This window comes from Phoxinus phoxinus, assembly GCF_949152265.1.
Source record: "Phoxinus phoxinus genome assembly, chromosome: 18".
Taxonomy (NCBI): domain Eukaryota; kingdom Metazoa; phylum Chordata; class Actinopteri; order Cypriniformes; family Leuciscidae; genus Phoxinus; species Phoxinus phoxinus.
In genome coordinates this window covers 27,519,946-27,536,483 of record NC_136893.1, presented here as the reverse complement: position 1 = coordinate 27,536,483, position 16,538 = coordinate 27,519,946, and the positions used below count along the sequence as shown (strand labels likewise).

General features: G+C 41.1%; 1 protein-coding gene across 3 annotated transcripts; it reads right to left on the bottom strand.

The window, feature by feature from the left end:
• Positions 1-9,691: 9,691 nt before the first annotated feature.
• Positions 9,692-16,520, bottom strand: spata2 (spermatogenesis associated 2). 3 transcript variants are annotated; one of them, XM_079588607.1, is made up of 4 exons: positions 15,773-15,858; positions 12,966-13,060; positions 12,275-12,721; positions 9,692-11,986 (listed from the first exon to the last, which is right to left on the bottom strand). In XM_079588607.1, the coding sequence occupies exons 3-4, from the start codon at positions 12,608-12,610 to the stop codon at positions 10,676-10,678; spliced, it is 1,647 nt and encodes a 548-aa protein (XP_079444733.1). In that variant the 5' UTR covers positions 12,611-12,721; positions 12,966-13,060; positions 15,773-15,858; the 3' UTR covers positions 9,692-10,675. The 3 variants fall into 3 exon arrangements, with proteins under 3 accessions (XP_079444733.1, XP_079444731.1, XP_079444732.1); XM_079588606.1 differs by having other exon boundaries at positions 9,698-11,986; positions 15,669-15,797; XM_079588605.1 differs by having other exon boundaries at positions 12,275-13,060; positions 15,773-16,520.
• Positions 16,521-16,538: the final 18 nt, after the last annotated feature.

The window sequence follows — 16,538 nt, the reverse complement described above, 5'->3', positions numbered from 1 at the left end:
GTCGGGACGTATGCGAATGACGGATATAGTGGAAAGGCGGCTTAAGAAACTGTTTTTATTTTTCTGAGCATCGTGGCTGAAACAACAACACACGTAAGTATGGCAATGAGAAACTCAGGTAATGTTTATGTGCTTTATTTAAAGCTGCAGTCCGTCGTTTTTCCTCTTTGTCGCCATCTCTGTTCGAAATCTGCAATTGCAGTAATTCGCGGAATTATTAACTGTGCGTGGGTAGTAAATCGGCATGAAACAGCGCGGATGAACACAATGTATTGAGGAGAACATGTCGCTGTGGATACTGTACTGTCATCAGCAATGTCAGAGTATACTTTTTGAAAGTGTCAACATTAGAATTTACGTCGGAAAATGTCATCCGAACAAGTAAGTAACATTCACTTTTGTTCTGACCAAATTCGGGGGGTGGGGGGAAGCATTGCAGTAGCTATATCATGCTGATTAAATCTAACGATTGCTTATATCACGTCAAAACGCGAAAAATATATTTTTTCTGTAGCCACTCTGAAGTCCGAAGTCTTTGGGGTTTACAACTGGTGAATCTCCAGTTGTCACTGGTGATTGTCGCTTTAAACTTTCGGGATCCGCCATACCAAGTGCTAAGCTAAATCTCCACCTCCATCATCCACACACGCTAGCCGGGACTGCTTCTCTATGTGTACAGAAGTGGCGTAATGACGCAAAGACATGCTCGAAATTCCCGCGGAAATCCACCAGTACCACTGGAATTAAAATCATTATTACAAGCTTACCGTTTTGAATCGAGGTATGGCAAGCAGATCGTTTTGAACACTGGCTGGTTACGTTTTTTTTCAAAATGTATCTTTTGGATATTTTTAAACCCAAAAAAGTGCCGGACTGCAGCTTTAATGTTAAACGCGTGCAATGTGATTCTGAATATCATTAAGTGCTCCCAGCATTGTAGCCGTACTAAAAGCAACAATGGATAATTCACCTCAGATCTTGTGACAAAGATTGATTTAGTAACTCAGTATGTTTTTTTAATGTTTAAATGGTGTAACATTTGTGAATTTGATTATGTACTTACTCGTTTCCTTGTGAGTGTCGTCAAGATTATTCTTTAGTGCCGCCTAATCCCGCCCAAATGCTGTTCTGATTGGCTGTGGTTTTTGAGGGATTTTGTCACATCTCAGTCATTTATGAACCTCTTGTCCAACAAAAGAAAACATTAATCAAAGCATTTCAATCTTCTGTTTATTCAGCTACAGTATGATGCCCGATAGGGATTTCCTGCAATGATGTGCGTTGTCTACTTCTGTGGGGCATATTTGGAGTGTCTGCTCAAGAGCGCCCTCTGGCTTTCAGATGGAGCAGCACTTACTACCGATCACAGAGCCGTACTTCACTGACAAGCCAATTTGCGTGCGGTTTCATTTCGATGAATCGTGCAGCCCGTGCATCTAACAAATGATTTATTCAAGGTCATAGTGCAAGTTTACTGCAATATTGGAGCCACGGATTTCACATACTTTTGAAAATCCAGCGTTTAGTTGATCCTGGTAAGCGCTCATTGTCACAGTTGTGAACACCATGGTGGACCATTAAAGAATGCAACACATCCTGTATAACTCATATCTTCCGGGACATCCTGTAGAACTCAACCATCAGATGACGACTTAGAAAATCCTGTAGTGTTTCCAATTAAGTGTGCCATATGCATCAGCCGTTTAGCCAATGGCCAGCTTTTGACATATTGTTCAATTTAAAGATTTTTTTTTTCAATAAAAAGGCCGTTTTTAATGTCATCCGGCATCGTTTTGTGAATCTTTTTTTTTTAAGTATCGGTTCAGGCAACGTTTACTATTAAAGTCGGCATGAAACGGAAGTTGAGATTGTAATTTTGTCCTTGTTGTGACGTATATCCGAATGAAACGGCTTCTGAAATTAGAAAAAAATGTAGGGCGGGGCTTGATTTCGTCCTTCGGGAATCGATTGGATCGTTGGAGGTTGGGCGTTGCAAACAAAATGGAGGCAGATTTGAATGCCAGTTTACATTCAGTTGTGGAGGATTTCTCTCCACCGGACTCCCCAGTTACCCTCCCATGAAGGATTTTTTTTATTGAGAGCCTGGCGACGAGAACGAGGACGAGCAGCTACATTTTCAGGCAGGAATCAGCCCATATTTATATTGAACGAGACAGACACCGATAACCGCACCCTCATCGGCTCTAGCCGCACCCTTTCGCCACGGCACGTGACCGGAAGAGAAGAGAGGTCGTTTCGAGGGGGGAGGGAAGGGTAATGTGTTTGATTTGAAGATTATAAGGGTACATGAATTTTTAAAAAATAATGAAGTGCACAGATAAATAATTTATAATAAACACTACAATATTACATATAAAAAGAAGATTTGTCAAATTTGATTTCATGCCGACTTTAAACATTACTATTACTTGTACTAAAAAAATAAAATAAAAAAAACGATACCCAACTCTGTTTATATACAAAATCATTCAATAGAATTATTACATGAAGTGCTTTCTCCTACTGCAGAAACGTACACTTTTCTAAGTGATATTTAACACCAGTGTGGCGAGGGGGCGTGGTTCCATGAGGTCTGTAACGGGAGAGAAGGATTGAGGACTTGTACGCTGGAGAGAGGGATCAAGAAAGTGGAAAGAGTCAGAGAGCTGATATAGTTTAGTGTTGAGTGTTAATGTGGAATTGTTTTGTGCTGAAGCGTGGCTACGGTGAATACAGCTTTTCCGCCTTTTGTTTTGATTTGGTTTCTGTTTGATTTACAATAAACGTACGAGTCCCAGTCACGCCGACCCTGTCTTCTTCCTTCCAAACCCTGAACTCATCACAGCCAGTTTATCAGGAACTGACCATTTTGCATTTGCATTTTCTTCTTGCAAATGTTTTCTGAGATATTCCAATTTTACAAAGTTAAATTCGCAACTTTAGATAGAAACATAGCTATTGTTTGAAAGGGACTTCAGTAGTGTTTAAGAAACAATGTTGAGTATATGATAGTGATCATGAACGATTCGTACATTTTGAACAACTCTTGTCCCCTCAACAGCCCTCAACCATTGTGGAAGTTATCAAGTGCACTCATTCAATCACACAATGCACCGCGATAACAAGTGTACAACCGATGTACGCTATAGAGAATACCCATAATGCACTGTGAGAATCGTGCGTCTAATGAATTCCCGTGTCTGACCAGAAGAAGGCGCCACAGCTGAATCATCCATTTCCCAAACCGCTGGTCCAATGTAGCTACAGCGTAATACCAAACTAGTTTAAATTCCCTTTTAATTGATTATTAAAAGGTTTATACGTGCAAATTACCATGGCAGAGTTCAAGTAAGGGTTAATGCCCGACGAGGTGTCCAATGTCAGGTTTTAATGGACGACGGCGAGGTGTGAACCGGCGACGCGCAGCGGAGGACGGTTGCCTCCGCCGAAGTCCATTAAAACCTGACAATGGACACCTCGGAGGGCATTAACCCGCTTATACCATGGTCACTTGCCAAATAAAACATTAGTTTATATTTTAATTAGGCTAAATCTAGTTTTTACAAATAATAACTTGCCTGACAGTTTATTTAGCAACCGGAGATATTTATAGTCCGCTCAGCTTGTAGAACCCTTCAGGTTCAAAAATTCATTTTTTTTTTTTCATGAAACACAAAGGTAGGCATAGTTATTTTTTTATTACACATAAAACAATGAATCAAAAAAAAAAAAAATCAGTTCTGCCCTCCAGCGATTTGCGCTTATAGAGGGCAACAAATTAATCAGATCAAAGAGAGGGTCATTTGCTTACATGCTAGCTTTTTTATTTACAATCAATTTCAACGTTTCCATTTATAGTGCAATTTGAAAAAGCCGGCCAGTCAGACATAGGGGCCTTTGAAGGAGGATCCACAAAAGCTGGGTACTGCCCATGATGGGCCCTTGATGCAGACAGTACGTTGCTCCAGCTTCGTCTCTCACGGACTGACGGAGCCCAGTAAGCCCGCAGACTGCTCTCGCATCGATGGCCTGTCACCGACATTATTTGACGGCTCTCCAGTCCAGCATCGGAGAGTGTAATTTTCAAAGCTGGAGTCCTTTTTTTTTTGAACAATAAAGTCTCTGAGTGTATTTACTGCCCATTTCGTATTTTTTTCCATGTGTTGATCTCATCTTTTTCGTCTTCTATTTGATTCAATTCTCCCGGTGTTATCTCTTTGTGTCGTTTCATTTTATTAATTTTTTTTTCTTTCTTCAGCAGCATCCCAGTCGTCAAAGTTGTCATGTTCTCCATAAATGTTAAAAGAAATAACGAAGTCGCTCATTGTTGTATTAGTAGGCTATGTAATATCTAACTAACGTTAGATGTTTGTTTTGATATTGCAAATTGTTAACGGATACATTGACTGCCTGTTGCTATGGTTACTCACAGCTGTTGTAGGCAGCGCATTTATTTATTAATTTCGAATGGTAAACAGGCAGTTTCACCAGAACCACTTTACTAGGTGTCCTCTATCACTTTTTAACGGACACCCTGCAGCCAATCAGAATCGAGTATTCACCCAGACCATGGTATAAGATAAATCAATACTACTGGAGCTGCAAGTTTGCTACGTTTCAAATGGTTATTAAAGCACACCCAACGCAAAAGCGCAAGACCTCCGGCACACTCAGTGTCCGAATTCACTCACTCGTTTTCATTTACTCCTTCAAGTGGACTATATTAGAGGAGGAATGTAGGGAATAGTGAATGAGGGTCTATGGGGGCGATTTCGTACACAGCATCAGAGTGATTTGTTAATTTTGTGTCGACCGCATATACACAACATCCCATAGGTTCTGTACAGGAAACAGAAATGATCAGTTTCCCTCCTGAGTCATTCGTTCTTTTGTCACATGACATGACAGCCGTATTGGATAGAGAAATTAGTAAACAATTCCCAACCTTCCTAACAAACAAGTTTTTTGTGTTTTTTTGTACTCTTGCTCTCTTAGTAATGTGATGTAGCCTGGGTTTCCCCATACTGCCATTGCGCAGCGCAATTTTATTCACGCTGAAAGGCAGTCTGGATACCATGGACCAGATTTTCGCCTCATCCAGGGAACCAATCACAGAACGGGGAGGGAGCAGCAAGACGATGACGACATCTTTGCGACACAACTAAGCAGTTTGTTTATATCCATATATACCTTCGACCCTCATGTTTATCTTGCACAAACGGCAATAGTCGCTGAACGTCATTGTTTACACAAAAATATCTTACCCATCGTCTTCTTCCTTGTCTAATTTCTGTCGCTCTACATTCGTCATCTGGTATAATGGAAACGATTGGCTATGAGCTACGTACAGGCGCTTTTGCGTTCTTAGCACCCAATAAACGCCGCCGGGCATTCGTAAACCACGCCTCAAATACGAGAAAATGCACATGTGGTTCCCAGACCCAAGTCTCAACGAGAATTGGGTCTGGCGTTAGCCAGGCTAAACGTGATGCCTTTCTGGTCTCAAATTCCTAACAATTGCGAATTTTCTGTTATGATGGTTCTTTTCCATAGCTCGTAATGAACGGACGACTCGGACCGAAGTCTCGGGTGGTGAACTAATCATTTCTGTGTCCGGTACAGACTGAATAGCTTCATGTGACGTGACAAAATAACGGACGACTCAAATCGGGAGGTGAGGTAAACAAACGGACTCCATCGCCTAAAGTCCCAGCTAACTAATCTGTTTCTCATAATTTGGCCTTGGTTTCATTATAGTTTTTTTTCTTATTCTAAATGTGATCAACATTTGTGCAAGTTCATGTGTTGCGAAATTTGGCTATTAAAGTGTAACATTTCAATTATATTCTGCTAAAATGAACAAAATGACTGAATGAAAGATTTGTTAAAGGTCCCATGACATGGAGTTATTATATTATTGTATAATGTGTCCTGGGTTGCCCTTATAATGTTAGTATGTTTTTTAGATAGAAAATAGTCATAATTTAGAAACAAAAGGCATTTTTCCTAGCCCAGTTTTAGCCTCTGATTTGAACGCTCTGTTTGAAGGGGCGTGTCTGTGTGAGACTTCGGTGTAACCGCCCACTGCTGTGATTGGCTGACATGCTTGCATATGAAATAGCTACTTATTACATGTGAAACTCTCTCGAATACTTTTACTACAGTTATTATATGTTTTTACTATTACAGCCATCGAGATTAACAAATCGTCAGAAGTTTTTAAAGTATTTAGATCTATTCCCATCACATAAAATGTTGCCGTGATGCGCATTGCGCAAGCAGATGTCTGCAGATCGCGAGAATGAAGATCTTATCATTGCAACGCAGTTTCTGCACTCTCTCTGCTTTCACCAATATAAATACAGTAAGAGCGATCATGTGCAGTGTAACGTGCGTCATTGATTTCATAACGAGTTTGGCAAGTGTCCAGATAAACTCGATCGCGCTGTGTCCATGAGAAAATGAGCTAGGAAGTAGGAACGCGTGCGCGCGATTCTTTGATGCTTTCTGTATATAATTTATTCACAATTTAAATACGATTATTTTCATCCTACTAAAAGAAACGATGTGAAGTTGATATTTTAGTCACTGGCTTGACTTACTGAGGCATAAACAGCAGTATTGAACGATTTGAGAGAAAGATTACCTGTCTGAACTTGAACAATTAACGTTACACATCAGAAATTGTTGCTCGGCTCGATCGATTTATTTTCAGACGTTCGTCGAGGCCAGCTCTGTAGTGATCCAAGTTGAGGAAGCAGTCGTCGGTGAAATGTGTGCCGCAGACATGCAAAACTTTGGGGAGTTGTGTCGGCGCATTTCCAGAGGAAATGAAATGAATCCACTGGTTCTTCTGGGGCTTGGATGAAGGAACTAAAAAAAGGCTTCGGTGTTCATTTGTACATACAATTATTAAACAATTATGATGCTTCGCTCGCTCAAAAGCCATGATATCTCCGTGGACAAACTAAAATCGCGCGCACGCGTTCCTGCTTACTAGCTCATTTTCTCATGGACTGGAAATATTCTCTGGGCGGGCAAAGCAGAGAAAGGGGAGGTAACATTTCCTCCTTATGACGTCATGAGGAGATTCAAGATCAGCCCGATTGAGCTTCCACTTTTTCAAAGGCAGAGAAAGATAGCAAAAGCTCGATTTACACCGATTGAAATTTCTAGAAACTTGGGGACCATATACAGGCTAGGGGAACTCATATTAATGTTAAAAAAACCTAAAAAAGTGAAAATTTCATGTCATGGGACCTTTAATTTTGCTGAACGAGATTCAAAGATCCAAACTTCCCATCAAGGACTATAAATTCTGTAATAAATCTAAGACCCGTTCAGCTACAAATGTGTAAATTTTGTTTAGATTTGACATTTGAAAATGAATGTCTTTGTTTCACTAGTCTTTGTAATAGTAAACCATCACAGCCCTTCACACAAAAGCCAGTGTATATCGTCGAGCAATTGTACACACAGTGCAATATGGTTCAATGTTGTTGAGGCACAACATTGTTTAACAGTTTTCCACTGAAACCACTTATTTACTGAAAAATCCTGTGAGCTTGTTTTATCCAAAACCCAAACACCAAAGGCAGTGCTTTTTTTGTAGAATTTTATTTTTGAAATTATTTTATAAAATCATCGCTTTAATTAATTTATATAATTATAGGATTATACTTTTACTGACACACCCCGACCCACCCAGCCACTTCGCCCCACCACGCCAGAGAGAGAGAGATCTGATGAACAGCAGGACAACGAGGAGCAGAAGAGTACGTGTCTCTGTGTGTGTGTGTCAGGGTCAGTTCACTCATCATCATCAGTCGATCTCCAGTGAGACAGATTACCAGGTCAAGATGACGTGTGTGAGAGAAAGTGTCATCCATCCCCCAAAGGTTAAAACACTTTCAAATGGCTCAGTTACTGTGCAGATAAGCAGTAAAGGTACGGTTCTGCCTTCACAGCCTGTGGGTGTTTGGCACATAGCAAGTTTTGACTGGTTAATCATGCTGTCATTTGGGTGGAAAATCCAATCACACAATTCTTGGCTGCTGTGTTGTACTGGAAACAACTGCAGGATTTGAAGGAGGAAGCAGAGTTTCGTTCAACGGAGAGGCTAGAGGACGAGCCGCATCCACTAACACTCATTTCACTAAATCAAAAAACACATACTGAAGTTATTTGTCCGAACATGCCGTCTTCATGTCTTGTGCTAGATTCTGTTTCCCTGACGTTTTTTTTTTTTTTTTTTTTGGCCCTCGCTTTATGCTGCGTACAGACATTAAGCATCAAGTCCTGCATTGTGTGCAGCCTTCAGGTTACCTAAGGCAGCAAGGAGAGCAGGCTGAAAGGTCTCTGAAATTAAAGATATGCATCCAGAATGATATACTGACTTATTTTTGTTCGTACAGGCAAAAAAAAAAAGATACATACATATATATATATACACACTGCCCGGCCAAAAGATATTCGCTGTTTGGATTTAAATAGGCAAATGCTTAAGAGTCTATATGACTGGATCATTATTGCAGTGATTATTATGTTTCTAGCATGTTATATGTTTGGCAACAGTTCTTCTAACCCTATAATTGATGGAGTGAGTAGCTTTTCATTTCTTAAACAGCCATGTAGGGAAACACAGCATGGCCATATTGATGGAAGTTATAAAAAAAAAAAAAAAAAAAACATCGAGTAATGGTGACTCGACTTGGACTCGACTCGGACTCTTCTTTGGTGACTCGGACTTGGACTCGAACACTGGGACTCGAGACTCAACTCGGACTCAACAGTTGGTGACTCGACTACAACACTGGATGGAACAACATCACAACATTTATCTCCATCAAGAGGTGCATACATTTTTAGTCAAGATCTTGTATTGTCAATGCAAGAGTCCGGCACTCTGTAAAGTCTCCTCCAGCACAACCCAAAGACTTTCAATGAATTTAAGATCTGGAGATGTGCCGATTCATGTGTGAAAATAATTCTTCTTGCTCCTCACAGCCATTCTTACACAGTTTGAGCCTGATTTGAGTTTGAGATTATCATCCTGGAATATGGCAATATTCCTACTTCATTTAAGAAATGAAAATCTACACACTCTGTCAATTAGCATATAACATAATAATCACTACAATAATGATTCAATCATAGACTCTTAAGCATTTGAATCCAAACAGCAACTTTTTTCTTGTGGTCAGCCAGTGTGTAGATTATATATATATATATTATATATATATATATATATATATATATATAATTTAATTAGTGTTACCTTCATGGAACAATAGAAATCAGGCCAACTTTTGAAAATTGTGCTAATACAATGACTAAAAATTTTGTATTAGGGTGAATTTCACAAAAACATGTCCAAGTCATATTTTACTCCAGAATAAAAAATAAATAAAAACAGCACAAAATAATATTCTGCATAAAGAAAATTAAGCCTATGCTGGACCATTTCCTTGTGGCATTATTTTCTTAACAATCAAGCACGATTCCCCTTAAAATACACTCTGAAAATAATCATAATTCTCATAACCATGACCATAGTTCTCAACCATAAGTGAAAACAACACTTGTAAAGTATTACTGTAAGAATGCGATAGTATTTGTTGTACTGAGTTCAGAAAAAAAAATCCTTCAAGACCAAAAATGATGATTTTCAATGTTGTATTTTTTTTTTTTTCAGTGCAATAATGAGAATCTTATTTTCTCGAAGCATAATATAATGTCTTATTTGGATTTTGGGGTGAAATATGACCCATACAATCCTTTGTGACATTCACCCAGTAGTAACACTTTAGTTTGCAATGGTATGTGTACACACACAAGTCATAAATTTCATGTACAATGAATTAACAAAAATAACGTTAAACCCTTTCTAATGACTGTCAGTGTAGCAAAATATTAAATTATTCTCCATTTCAAATGAATTAAAATCTTAACAGGTTACAATAATGTAAAGGAAACCTGGACAGAGGAAAAAAATAATATACACAGACATAATCATACAGTATGTGCATTAACTTTGCCAAGAAGAGATTCATGGTTCTTGCAAAACATGTTGAAGCCAGGAGTGCCCTCTCCTGGTGTTACTTTCAACAGCAGCATTTTTGACCAGCGTAGGCTGACTTCTGAGGGGTAAACCCACAAGGCATTTCCTGTCAGAGGACTCAATATAGGGACTTAACAGCGACTAGAAGTTCTGATACAAATGCACAACTTAAACCCCATTCAACTGGAAAAGTCTTACATAGATCTATAGTTTCACAATTCAAAATATATACTATTTACGTCCAGTGTAACATTTTTTTTTTTTTTTTTCATTTGTTCAAGTTTGAGAAGTTCCAACTTACTCAATTAAAATCCAGGGTGAAGTCTCTGCTAAACTTTCACAGTTCACGCTGCATGGTTATCTTAAAGTTAACAAACATTGATACTGAAGGGATTTCTCTGGTTAAACACCTTTTTTTTTTTTTTTTGTCCTTGATAAAGTAGAGCTACTGAGGGACAAGAAATGCACTGCAACATCACATGACCAAAACAAGTGCCAACTGAGAGAGGAAGCAGGAAACGTTAAATAAAAAAACAAATCAAGGGTGGAAAAAAGCAGAGATAAAAGGAGCAATAGAGGTGTAGTGCACAACTGAAGCGCGGCTGTGTTCCCGGTCTATCGATACACGAGGTGGGATATGGTGCTGGATTTGAAATTGAGCTGATGATTGGGCACAAAGTTATGATGAGGATTTTTGCGGGTGCACACATCACTGCCGTAAAGGCTCATGCACATGTCACATGACACCTTGGAGCAGTTCACACAGGTGTGGGAGGCGCCGGGCTTGTTGCAAAAGCCACAGCGGGAGCCGCCCAGACTCATCCGCTCCCCCCCGCCGCCGCCGCCGCCACTGTTGACGGAGCTGCCCACCGATCCCACAGGTTTACTGGGAAACAGCTTGCTGCTCATCACAGCTTTGTCCAGCAACAGCGAGTGGGACTGAGCGTGGGGGAGTGGATGAGGGTGAGTGTGCGAGTGGGCGTTGGAGTAGACGGACAACTTCTCCTTGATGGGCATGTATCCGTCCAGAGGGCGGGAAGTTTTAGTGTAATCCTGGAAGCCGCAGCAAGGCGTCGGTTCCACCGCATGGCAGGACGAACACAAGATCATGTCGCAGCGCTGGCAGGAGGAGAGCGAAGGGCAGCCCAACCCGCAGCCCTGGCACTTCATCATGTGCCCCTTCAGAACCCAACTGTCCCGGGCTTCTCGAGGCTCCCGGCTCGGCGGTCTGGAGGGCGTCTGGAGGCCACCCAAACCCCGCTCAGTGTACAAGTCCACCTCATCCAGGGAGGACAAGTGGTAGGAGTATGGCTCGGACGGGGGCGACTGGATGGGAAAGAAGTCTGCCACTGGGCTGTACGAGGGCGGAGCCGCCACGGGGTACAGCGAGGGACTCGGTCGGAGGATTTCATCCTTCATGTCTTCCTCCGTGTCGACGAACAACGGCTCTTTGCGGAGGCTGAGCGTAGCCTTTAACACTGGCTTGCTGGCTTGGTGCCAGTGTCCTGCGCTGTCCGTTACATCCACTGATTTGGAGGGTCGACCACTTCTCCTAAGATGGGCACGGTCGATATCCACGGGCCGCACCGACAGGCGGGACAAGTCCCCGGTGAGGCTGTCCCGTCGGCGGAGGGCGTCAGCACACCCTGCTGCATCTTCTCTGGTGTTCCTCCTCACATCCACGGCCTCCAGCTCCGACGCGAAGCCCCGAGACATGGACACCACCTCGCTGAGTAACCGGCATTCAGCCTGGGCGAGAAGCAGCTCAAAGGAAAGCTGCCGAAGGTGGGAGGCTCCGCCCGGATGGTCCCGAACGTGGTACTGCAATTCTTGGTCTCTTGAATAGCCCATGGAGCGCAGAAGTGAACGCAGGTCTGCGTCGCATATCACCGACTGCAACTGGTACACGTATGGCCCTGTGAAGGTCTGTAAGGGTGAAAGAAAAGTCATCAAAAGGTCAAAAGCACATTCACACTGTCTTGTCTGAAATCTTTCACATTTACAAACAAAAAAAGTGTAAGGTAAGGTTTTAATAAAGGCTCAATAATGCACTGAATCTACAACCTTAGCTCCTCACACAACTTGTTTCCTCTGATATATCGTAGTTCACCCAAAAAAGAAACATCTGTCCTTTTGTGCTCCACAGAAGAACTGAAAAATGTGATTTTTTTTGGCCTTTTTTTGTTGTGAGAATCCTTCAATCTCTCGACTCACCTTAATGCAACGGAACTCCTTCTTCCACGGAAAGAGCAACAAGTTGGTACAGATGGTTTCCAGCGTCGCAAAGGCTGTCTCCAACATACGCAAGTTTGCGCCTCTCTGAGTTCTCAGTGAGTTCTCCGCTACGTCGTAGAACCGAACCATGCGAAAGCGCTGCCCGGGATCAGGCTGGTATGAGCCTAGCAGTGCCGTTGCAGTGGAAATCAGTGCTTCCTCAGTCTTAGCCCCTGGCTTATCTCCTCCTCCTCCTTCACCGGTTCCCTCCTCGAGCCGATTCTCCAGAGATGCCACATACCTGCGGAACAGATCTTCTCGCAACTTGGCATCCATTGGTGGCGGTGGGCTGCGTAGCTGGCAACCGCTTATCCCACAATCCAGGAGTTTCTTTAAATGGGACCCCTTGCCATCTCAAGGCCTCTCTCCCACTGGACACCGAAAGACCTGGGACAACGGTGCAGTACAGTGGGGAAAATCAGCAAGTTGCGATCATCCTCCAAAGGGGTGATATGGAATAATGAAAGTGAAGAGGTGGTGTGCGGTTTAAGTTGGGCGTACACCTTGCCCAGGGCTCTTCCCTGCTGCTGTTGTAGGCATCTCTGGGTGCCTCACGAGCCAAAAACACCCCAAAAGAAGCAACATGACATGAGAAGATGGCTGGACTGGGGGCTGAATGGAGACTCCTCACCTTTTTAAGCCCTCACTGTCAGGTTTTCCCCCTGCAGTAGGTTGAAGGTCAGGGCTTGCAGAGAGGAGAATACGTTAAAAACACCATGTCCAACGCTGCAACGAGAGAAGAACAAAATCTGTTTGAACAACACCAGTCTGAGTAATAAGTGGAGCCTTGACTCAAGTCTATTGACCTGCAATCACAGAGCGAGTTCATAATGCAGGCATGCATCACAGAAAGACCAAAGCAGACCATGAGAATGAACATTACACATTTCTGATGTGGTCTAAATTATAGTAGGCTGTTTTTTTTTTTAAAACCTGAGCTTTTGTCAATGGAAATGTGTGTAATGGATTTAACTATGGGTTAGCCTAAACGGAGTAAAATGTTTAAAAAGTTAGCATGGGCAGTTAGCCCCTGCTGGTAATGCCGTAACACCATTTTAGGTACAAAAATAATCCTCCTCCTCTAACAGACATTAAGTCAAGTCATCTTCATTTATATAGCGCTTTTAATCCTCATGCCCTATTCACATAACAGCCCTTAGTGGACAAATGTGGGCACAGAGGTCTCACGTGTGATCCAATTTTTGTTTATATATAAATGTTATATCACTGTCTTCGATAAAATTTATACTATCCATTTATGCTGTTTTTATTTTTATTTTGGGGGTATTTTTGAATTTATTTAATCATATCTGTTTCTCATAATTTGGCCTTGGTTTCATTATAGTTTTTTGCTTATTCTAGATGTGATCAACATTTGCGGAAGTTTATGTGTTGCGAAATTTGGCTATTAATGTGTAAACATTTCAATTATATTCTGCTAAAATGAACAAAATGACTGAATGAAAGACTAAACAAAGACATTCATATTCAGATTTCAAATCTAAACAAAATGTACACATTTGTAGCTGAACTGGTCTTAGATTTATTACAGAATTTATAGTCCTTGATGGGAAGTTTGGATCTTTGAATCTCTAAAAGTACCACATTTTCTATGTAAATTAGCCTATGCTTATTTTTATGTTATATTTAATATTTTTTAACTACATTAACAATGTAGATTGTTTCAAAGCGGCTTTACAGTGATAAACGGATAATTTAAGGTAACAGATTGTTTTGGCTTTATAGTGGTTCTTCAATAAAGATAATTTCCAGCTAAAGTTAGTTTTGATTGATTCACTTCCGTCCCAACGATCATTAGTTATTAAATTAGGGGCCGCTAAGACGACACCGTTCTCTCTACAGACTTTAAACGCGAACCTGTGATAAACACTGATGGCGCTCACGCGCGATTAAAAAACGGCTCTTTAAAATGTAGTCATGTATTTGTACAAAATGCATTTTTTTTGCAGGCAACATATGCACTACACATATTTCATTATAAAAAAATAATTAAATCTTTCAATCTTTATTAGATCTATCTATCTAATAAAGATCTTTTTTTTTAAATGGCATTTAAATAAAATGGATTAACGCAAAATGGACTAAACTTTTGCCTTTGATATATCAGCTCATGTAACCAGAAGTGAAGGGTTTCGGACCGTGGTTCCATCAGCCAATCAGCATTTACCGCTCAGGTGATTGACTCGTACATGTCTGTGTCCAAAGATGGCAGCATGGAGAATACTTCCTGAGTTTAATGAGAATTAGAGATGAATGGGAATTCAATGGACTTTATGCACAGCTGCACTACTTCCTGAACTTTAGCCAGCTCCATTGTTTCATGTCTGCCATTATTGGACAAACTGATTAATCCAGGTGTGCCTGACCAACAACAATAATCAGACACACCTGGATGAATCAGTTTGTCCAATAATGGCAGACAGGAAACAAAGGAGGTGGCTAAAGTTCAGGAAGTAGTGCAGCTGTGCATAAAGTCCATTGAATAGCTTTCTCCAGCCTATAGATGCTGAAATCATCAGCAAATTAGATTTTTTTTTAAATTACGAACAAACTGGTAAGGACAGGGGACCATTTTTGAATTGTCAATCTTGTGAATGACAGGAACTTGGAACTTTCCACAAAGCTTTGTGTATATAATCCTGTATATAATACAGGAGCTCAAAACTACTATGTTTCTAGTAGTGAATGTGGACTGTGTACAATAAGGCCACACACACCACTTCGTTCCTCATTGGTTAGGCTGCCAACTGAATACTCACAGTATTTACCTTCAATGAAAACTGATGAGACTGTCATTCAAGCTACCAAATACATACACTTAACACCTATCTATCTATCTATCTATCTATCTATCTATCTATCTATCTATATCATTATTATTGTCATCACCACCATCAGGATATCATCCTATCATGATAATAACAACATCATACTTAAGATATAAAATGTGAAAAACCCCACAGTAAACAAACCAGGGTTTACAGAGAACAGTGAAGTATTAACCAATGATTATTTCTGCCTACATTGCATTGCTACAGTGATAAACAGTGACGTGTTAGCAACACAGCTAATATGAGTCTCGTTTACTTAGTAGCTAAATCTGTCAAAGCACCAGACAGTCCGATCTGATCTCTTAACAAGTGTTTATTACATGAATAGACATTAAAATAGTCGTTACTCTTAACTCGTTTCTATGGCTGATGTCAGATGCAGTTAGCACACCACTGCTAACATTAGCGCAGTTGCAGGGCCCTGTAAACCCACTCACCACACAGTTTAACCACACACCATCCTTCATTGACTTTTTAATTACCTTAATATGAACAAGACTTGAATGTAAACATGCCCGTTGAGTGTCGTGCGGTGCTGGGCACCATTAATGAGCCGCCCTCCTCCCCATCATCCAGCGCCTCTTACCTTCATGTTCCGCTGGAAATCCCCATCGCCACACTGCGCATGCGCCACACTGCCTCCTCTGCGCGCTCCCGAGGCTGCAGGCTGCAGATAGGACTAGCGTTGGAATCTCCGATTCATTCAGCGAGTCGGTTCGGCTACAAGATTCGATTCATTGGAGTCATCGCTCAAAATCCCAGAAGTCCATGCGCTGCATTCAACGTCTTTGTTGTTGTTGTGTGTGTGTTTTTTTGTACTTTAACAATGTTTGCTCAAACACCGAGTCATTTATTAGTTAGCGTAGGATAGTAATTGTACAAGTATTTAGTGACGACGTATGTGTTCCAGTGTGTTGTTGTCATTCCAGTTAGGCCATTTTTTTCTGTCAAATGTTACGTTGTTTACGTTTTTCACCCATCAGTTTCACTCTAAAAGGTTTCAACCGTAGACATAATAAATACGTATTTGGTTTCAACTACCTCGCAGTCGAGTAGAAATTCGTGATTTTCATATTCACGCATTCCGAATCAATTAAAAGAACCGGTTCAAGTGATTCGTTTATGATTCGGATACCACTAGCAGCAATATCACGCTCACAACTCTTGATTAAAAGACGACACACGCACACACTACATATGTGCCATCTCTCACTCATTTGGGTAACCTCTGCGGCTTTTTGTCATTAGTCAAACAGGTCTGTATTGATGTATTTTCTCATGCGTGTGCATGAGATCAGCTGAGTTTGTGCTCCTCCCATCCCGACAGTGAATCTCACCGGACTGGAGTTCAA